Below are 7,651 nucleotides of genomic sequence, written 5' to 3' on the forward strand. Positions count from 1 at the left end.
CAGAGTCATATTAAGTGGCACGCCCAAATTAAAAGATATTCCTTTAGTTTGTGTATGTATTTAGCCATTATTGTCGATAGTGGCACACTCATTGATTGGAATTGTTGAAGTTGGCACTCCATGTCTCAAAGGTTGCCTACCCCTGTTCTAGCCAAACACCTCCTACTTTAAACGTTACGTATTTTGTCCCTTCATAGAGGTTATGTTGAACAGCCCAATAGATATGGTTAGTCCCTACGTCATTTCAGCTGTTTTAGTTACTGTAAATACCCATTAGGACCGGTCCTAAAACTGACTAATTTTATAAAGCACCAGACCACAGTCTTTTTAGTTTTTTTTTTTAGACCGATACAACAATCGTTTGTCAGTCCATGAGTATTTTTTGATATGCAGCCTCATATTATCAAATGATAATTAATTAATGAAGGAGAAGTGATAAGCAACACTTATTTAGAATATACAACGGTAAAGATTCGAAATAAATTATAACCACATGCTATAGTGTTGTGTTTATATAATGATCATTATTGAATATAATTAATATAAAATATTATTCTACAAAAGAACACACATTCATTAATTTACCTATATGGCATATATAACATATGAACAATACCTGGGTATTTATCAAGCTGCCATTTTAAATTGAATTAAAATATGCAATCGATATGTAAATAAATTAAATATCCTTTCTAGCCCAAATGGTCCTTCGGCAAAATGTCGGTTCCGAAAAAATGAAGGTTTTTTTCTTGTTCAAAGTTTAAAAACAATATGCAACCTTTGCCACCAATTGCATAACTTAGTTAATGGTACTTTCAGATGTAATATAAATGATAATATGGGCAATTTCCTTTTCAACTTACCATGCATCAAGTAATTTAATAAATCTATGAATACATACACAATAGTTGCTAAGATATTTTTGAATAAACTAATAAACATAATTAGAATTCTAATTATAGATTTAAGACAAACTTATTCAATCTAAGATATTTAAAGTTATATGATAAATTAGCAATTAGGATTACGGGAATTTCAAATTTTTCTTTGAAGGCTTTTTGCTGTAATTGCGCCGACTAGTGGAAGTCAACATACCACAGTTACTTTTTGACTTCAAGCACTAATATCTGACACTGAATATTGTACCAATTAACTTTTAAATTAACAATTAAAAATAATTATCTGTATATACCTATATAATAGAGCTTATGTGTGTGTCTATCCTTTTTGGGTACCCATACCGTTAGTTCAAGGAGGCTAAAACGTTGCTTGGTACTTCTTTAAAACCCGGTCAAGCTAAGAAGAGGGTTCCAATTTGGGGGGAGGGAGGTCATATAAGGGGGCTTATTCTATACCCAAAAATTGGGTTTTTTAAATCTCAAGGAGACTAGATAAGGATTGAGTTATAGGTGCAAAAAATGGATTTCCAATAGAGTATATAGTTTGTAGAAATTTGTCAGGAGATTTGTTTGTAAATATAATTTGATACATAAAAATTGATATTTAACTGAAATATCTGTCATTTTCTGAAGATTTTTTCAGTTTTATTCTTTTTTTTTTTTTTTTTTTCATGAAACGTCAATTTTCAATTTTTAAGAAAAAATGCCACAAAAAGATGTATTTTGGACATACAATTAGAAACATTAACATTATAATACAATACAGTATTTCCAATTCCCATAACATTTTATTATATATTTTCTGCAATATTTGCACAAATGAACCAGTTGTCGAGGGGTTATTTTTTGACGAGATTATTCTCCATAAATTATTTGTTTTTGCAAGTAAGTACGAAAAAAAATCTTGGTAGGTTTGTGTTTCTCTTTACAATGCCAATAAATGATATTTACTACTTTTGTGCAACTTGAGTAGACAACATTTTTTTTGCAATTTTCTTTACGAATTTTGCTTTGGCAATTTTTTTTTATAGAAAATAATAGATGGACTTCTCATCTATACAAACTTTTTCATGCATAGATGTTGGTTTGTTATTTGAAGTTTATAACAAATAATACTTTTTTAAATTCATAATAATACAGTTCATATAATATACAGGAGCTATATTATAGTTCTCGCCCGCACCAAAGGATTCATTGACCATTTTCAATGTAATTTCCGCTCGCTCCTTGGCTTAAGAAACGCTGGATAACACTTAGATAGTATTTTCATACAATAAAAATGATCTAGGAATTTAAAATAATATTTGTATTTCAGAAGAAAGTTAATGAGCATGGGAAAAGGTACTATTAGATTGTAAATTCACAAAATGAGTCTCAGCTCAAGATTAGATGTACACAACACCCTCAAAGTACCGTGGCTGATGCAGCTATAATTAATAGGTGATGATCCCCTGGGAGTACAGTTGGGACCAGTTTTAGATGGAGGGGTGTCTTTTTATACAAAGAAATTAACAGAAAAAATACTGACGTTTAAAAAAAAGGTCATTAAATGAATTATTCACACTATTTGATTAAAAAAGATCATTAAAAGGCTTGCCATTTTTAAAAAAGATATGACAATAAAGAATATATCTATTAATGAAAAAGTTCATTTGATAAATATATTTGAAATTTTAATAAAAGGACGCAAACTCAGAGAAAATAGATCGGAAAACCAGTTCCAGTAGAAAACTGTATGACTGGGGCTTATAAACACTCACTTGTGCTAACCAAGCTTTTTATGAAATAATTAGGGGATCGAGAAGTTTACTACTCTCCTTGTATATAGATGTTTTCTTACCTTTTATCTCTCATCTAAATGGGGAAATATGAATGTATGGAAAAATTAAACACGAGGACTGAGCAATGTAAATCAATTTATGAGTTTAAATAACTTAAAAAAACAAACAATAAACCTCTTTCATATTGTGGAAGAGATCATTAAAAATATATGTATGTATTGTAAAAAAAAAAAAAAGAGGCCCTTATCTTTACTTCAAGCCTCGTTCACGCGAAAACCGGCATTGAGAACAGCTTATAGTATCATATTAGAAATTGAAGAATGTCCTACTAGATGATATTCAAAAAGCCTCTTTCCACTGTATCATAAGAGTTTAACTTATGAGAACCACTTCATTAGTTCCCAAAGCCAGAGTACTCATAGTTGAATGGACTTAAAAATGTAAACATCAATTTAATAACCATCATGCTTATAACTACGATAAGAAATACACATTGACATATTCTATATATGTAGGATAGTCCCTAATTGAAACTCTTTTCGTGACTTCAAAACCTTCAATATGACGAGATAAGAGCATGAAGTCAATTAAGAAGAGAACTTGGACAGTACTGCCAGGAATCCTTATCATGCTACGTACCCCTTCCCCTACTCGAGCATAAATGATAAATAATATTTATAATAAATTATAATTAAACAAACATGACTTAGTATTTGATTAATATATTTATATATTAACAAAAAAACCTATAATAATATTAAAATGATTATATAAATTTGACTAGCTTATTTGTAGGTTCTATCTAAGAATTTAGGAGTAATTTGCAAATTATTTTCATCATAGACCCTCTGCCCATTACTAAGCCTGGATGAAAGAGTAAAGTAATGATTTTGTTCATAACCATTATGTTGATGATACAAGATGTCATCATCGTTGTTGGAGCGTAGCAAAGTGTGATTACTAAGCGTGGAGGCTTCATTTGGAAATGGGATTGTATAAAAAGTATCATGCAAGTTTAATGTACCAGGGGCGATTTGAGAGCTGGGCTCTGGTAGACGATAGCGGAGCCTTGACCAAAATAACTTATCTGTTCTCTTGATAGTTGAATTATTCTTCAAATAGGATCTCAAATCTGGATCCAACTCCTTGGTAGATACATCCCCAAGAAGTAAAAATATAGCTTTACGAGCTTTGGTTCTGTTGGGTGAGTTTCTTCTCCGAAGTACAGAATGCATGGCGGAACGAACTTCAAAACGGCTCCATTCAAAAGAAATAAAATGTTTAGATATCACAAATATAAGAGAACTGGCATTTTCGGATCCAGAGAGTATCGTATCTGCTAATTGAGGATTTGGATGAAAATCTCTGTGATGTAATATAAGCTTGTAATGTTCTTCCTCCTCTAAATGGACGGCCAGGATTTGTCGAACCCATTGATCGTCAGCAGCCGAATATCCAACATATACGTCGTATTCTTTAGACTCTACGTCGTAGGCTCCATTACTTCTTAATCCAGACCAATCAAATGCTAAAATGCGAATTTCTTGACGATAATAAAAAATAACTCCGAAAAATACAAGCAGTACAATTAAAAATGAACCAGCAACTATAAACACTGGTAGATAGCTTTCGAAAAAAATCTTTTTTCGATTTTCTGACAAATCCAAAGAAGATCCTAATCCCGAATCTTCTAGGGGGCAAGTAATGGCATTGGAGTAATTTCCATCAAAGCATGAAAATGAATCAATAATTAGATTTCTCCATGGACGCGATGCCTCAATCCACGAACAGTCTGAACAATTCCATTTATTCCGACTTAAAGATAAAACCTTCAATGACCTTAATCCATTCAATATAATATCAAAATGAAAGGTTATGAGTTTATTATCATGGAGTCGAAGGATTTCTAGTTCCTTCAGATATGAAAATGTCTTGGAATGTATATGAGAAATTCGATTCCCCTCTAAATACAAGGCTTTTAAATTAATTAGACTCTGAAATTCATTCCCAGTCAAATTGGTGATACGATTATTCTCCAAATGCAAAATTTTAAGACGGCGAAGACCACTAAACGTATTATTAAGAATAACTTCGATGTTTGATGAATTTAAAAATAAAATCTTTAAATTTTTACGACCAATAAAGGAATGACTCGTTAATTTCTTGAAATCATTCCCTTGAAGATAAACTTCTGTAGCATCCATGGGTATGGCTGTTGGAGGTTGATCAAGTCCTGCAGAATGACAATCTACAATATTGATACTCCAAGAACCGTCGTGATAACAGCGACAATGATCTGGACAAGTCATTTCGCAATCACAAGCGTCATAGTCACAACAAAGACAAAGGGAGTAGCAATGGGTTTTGTAGATGCATAAAAAGTCTGTGGATTGAATCAGGGGAATCACTTGGTTGGATTCGGATCTTTCCGATAAACAGGAAATTGAATCTAAATCCTTGACAAAAGGATAGTTGCGAATATAGGTTTTATTATGTGGTCCATTCAAAGAAAAAGCACTGTTTTTAAGATGATCATCTTCGTTGTTGATACGAATAAGCCACTCCAGATCACAGTCACACACAAATGGATTTTCTCCGAGATAAAATTCCGTTCGTTTCCTCAAATCCTGAGATAATTGAAGACTTTGTTTGCTCAAATGCTTGATTTGATTCGTGAACAAATCCACACGCTCCAACTCCTTCATATCGATGAATGTATGCATTTGAATTTCTGATATAAAGTTATTTCTCAAAATAAGAAATTGAAGATTTTTCGGCAAAATTTTTGGACCAATGAATGTTAATTTATTATGAGAAACATCCAGGCTTTTAAGTAGGGAAAACTCCTTCTCCAAACTAAAATAGTTTCCAATTTCCTCAATGGCATTGTGCTTTAAATCCAGCCAATGAAGACTATTAGGAACTAAGAACCAATCAAATTTGTCGATTGCATTGTTCGATATGTTAAGCCAGTTGAGTTTGGGAAGGCCCTTGAATAGTCCCACAATATCATCTAAGCGATTCGAGTCAAGTTTGACGACTTCCATGTCCTTGTTATTGATAAACAAATTCCTATACAATTTTTGAATCCTGTTTTTGCTCAGATGTAATGTTTTTAAATTGGGTAGTCTCATAAAAACATCAGAGCCCACTTCTTCAATGGCATTTTCATCCAGTATTAGACTGTGCAGATATTTCATTTGAACGGGGAATGTGCCGTTGCTCAACTTAATGATGCGATTCCGTCCAATATTTAAAACTTTAAGTGACAAAATTTTGGATATAGCATCAGAGGGGAAATATGTGAGTTTATTTTTTTTCAGTGAGACATCCTCGAGGGCAGGACAATTAATGAAGGCATTCGGATGTATGCTCTCAATTTCGTTGGATGTCAAATCCAAGACATGTAACTCCGTCATGTTCATATCAAACATTTCTGGATCCAGTCTTTCGAGTACATTCCCCTCCAGCCTTACTTTTTGAAGTTGATGTAAGCGTCGTAGTGATATTCTGGAGAGTCGATTAAAAGAGAGATCCAAGTAGAGTAGTCCTGGAACGGAATTACCAAGCATTGAAGGATGCAGGTTAGCAATTTCATTTTTTGATATATCCAAATTTTCAAGATATTGCATCTGTTTAAAACTCAGATCCGAGCGTAGTTTATTCTCTGAAAGGTTCAGAATCACAAGAGAGCTTGGAAATGTTTCCGGGGAAATGCCTACAAGGCGATTTTTAGATAGATTGATTGTTGCGAGTCTTTTTAGATGGATAAATGTTGAGGGACTTAGGACAGAGATGAGATTTTGACTCAAATCCAGGGATGTGAGGCCTTGAAGAGGTTGTAATGCGTTTTCTTCAATGGAATTAATACGATTCCCGCTCAAATTTAGTTTTGAAAGGGAGTACCACCCTAAAAAGACTTCATTATGGAGTACTTTAAGAACATTTCTTGCTAGATTCAGCTCTTTTAATGAATTTTTTGAACAGAATGGATCTAGATTTAAGTTGCGAATGTCATTGTCTCTTAGGTCTAAGTAGTTTAAAGAGCAATGAAGATGCTTTCCCGGAAAGTGTCGTAGTCGGGCACCCGCTATTTCCAAATTAAATGACTGACGCAAATAGCCTTCTGTAAGTAGATTTTCCATATTCTCACAGTTTTCAAATGCTATGGACTCTAAGGAGCCATTTCTCCCAAAGAGAACTCCCCTATAAAGAGCCCAATCCACAGGCTCTCCATCCTTACATTCAATATGAACACTACGATATCCGTCCAAGAAGGAGGAGGGATTCGAATTCACGCTGTATTGAGAACTACATGTTACACGGAGAATATCTTCATTCTTTGAGGACTTTTTAAATTCACATCCGGACTCTGAAACCGAATTGGGAATGAAGACAAGGAATAGGATCTTTAAATATAGTAGGATCCTTTCCATTTTGACTCATTACATTGTAGTATTAACTGAAATGAAGTTCAAAATCTAACAGGACCATACATCACTTCGGATATCTAAATTACAACTAATGCTGCTGAATGAAAAACATTGTATATACAAAACACACGCACGCACGCACGCTCGCACGCACATCATAGTAGGGGGAAATAAAAAAAAAGAGAAGAAATTCTCGCCGCTCTCTCTCTCTCTTTTTAGTGTTGTTGTTATTATCCATCTTTAAGCCACCATCAGTTTCTCTCTTCTTTTTACTATCAATCTACGGGCCTGCTAACGCCTACAAACACGCTATATATTTTATTAAAATTATTGTTATCCCTTCTTTTCCCCAATTTCTATTACATTTTATTACTTAGGATGTAGGATATTACAATTCTCACTCAATGTCAATTCTTATTGTTGCTAATAAATTCATTAATTATTCTTATTTAGGGAAGGGATCGAAATTCTATCCATGTATCAAATTCTGGAATTTGACAGTCGAGGTGAAGTGATTTTTGCATGTCAAGAATTTGTC

At 33.3% G+C, this 7,651-nt stretch overlaps 1 protein-coding gene across 1 annotated transcript; it reads right to left on the reverse strand.

Annotated features, from left to right (window-relative positions):
- Positions 1-3,386: 3,386 nt before the first annotated feature.
- LOC121116140 (toll-like receptor 6) lies at positions 3,387-7,360 on the reverse strand. Its single transcript, XM_040710371.2, has one exon. It carries the CDS (start codon positions 7,114-7,116, stop codon positions 3,466-3,468), a length of 3,651 nt encoding a protein of 1,216 aa, XP_040566305.1. The 5' UTR covers positions 7,117-7,360; the 3' UTR covers positions 3,387-3,465.
- Positions 7,361-7,651: the final 291 nt, after the last annotated feature.

Source organism: Lepeophtheirus salmonis, chromosome 4 (genome assembly GCF_016086655.4).
Source record: "Lepeophtheirus salmonis chromosome 4, UVic_Lsal_1.4, whole genome shotgun sequence".
NCBI lineage: Eukaryota > Metazoa > Arthropoda > Copepoda > Siphonostomatoida > Caligidae > Lepeophtheirus > Lepeophtheirus salmonis.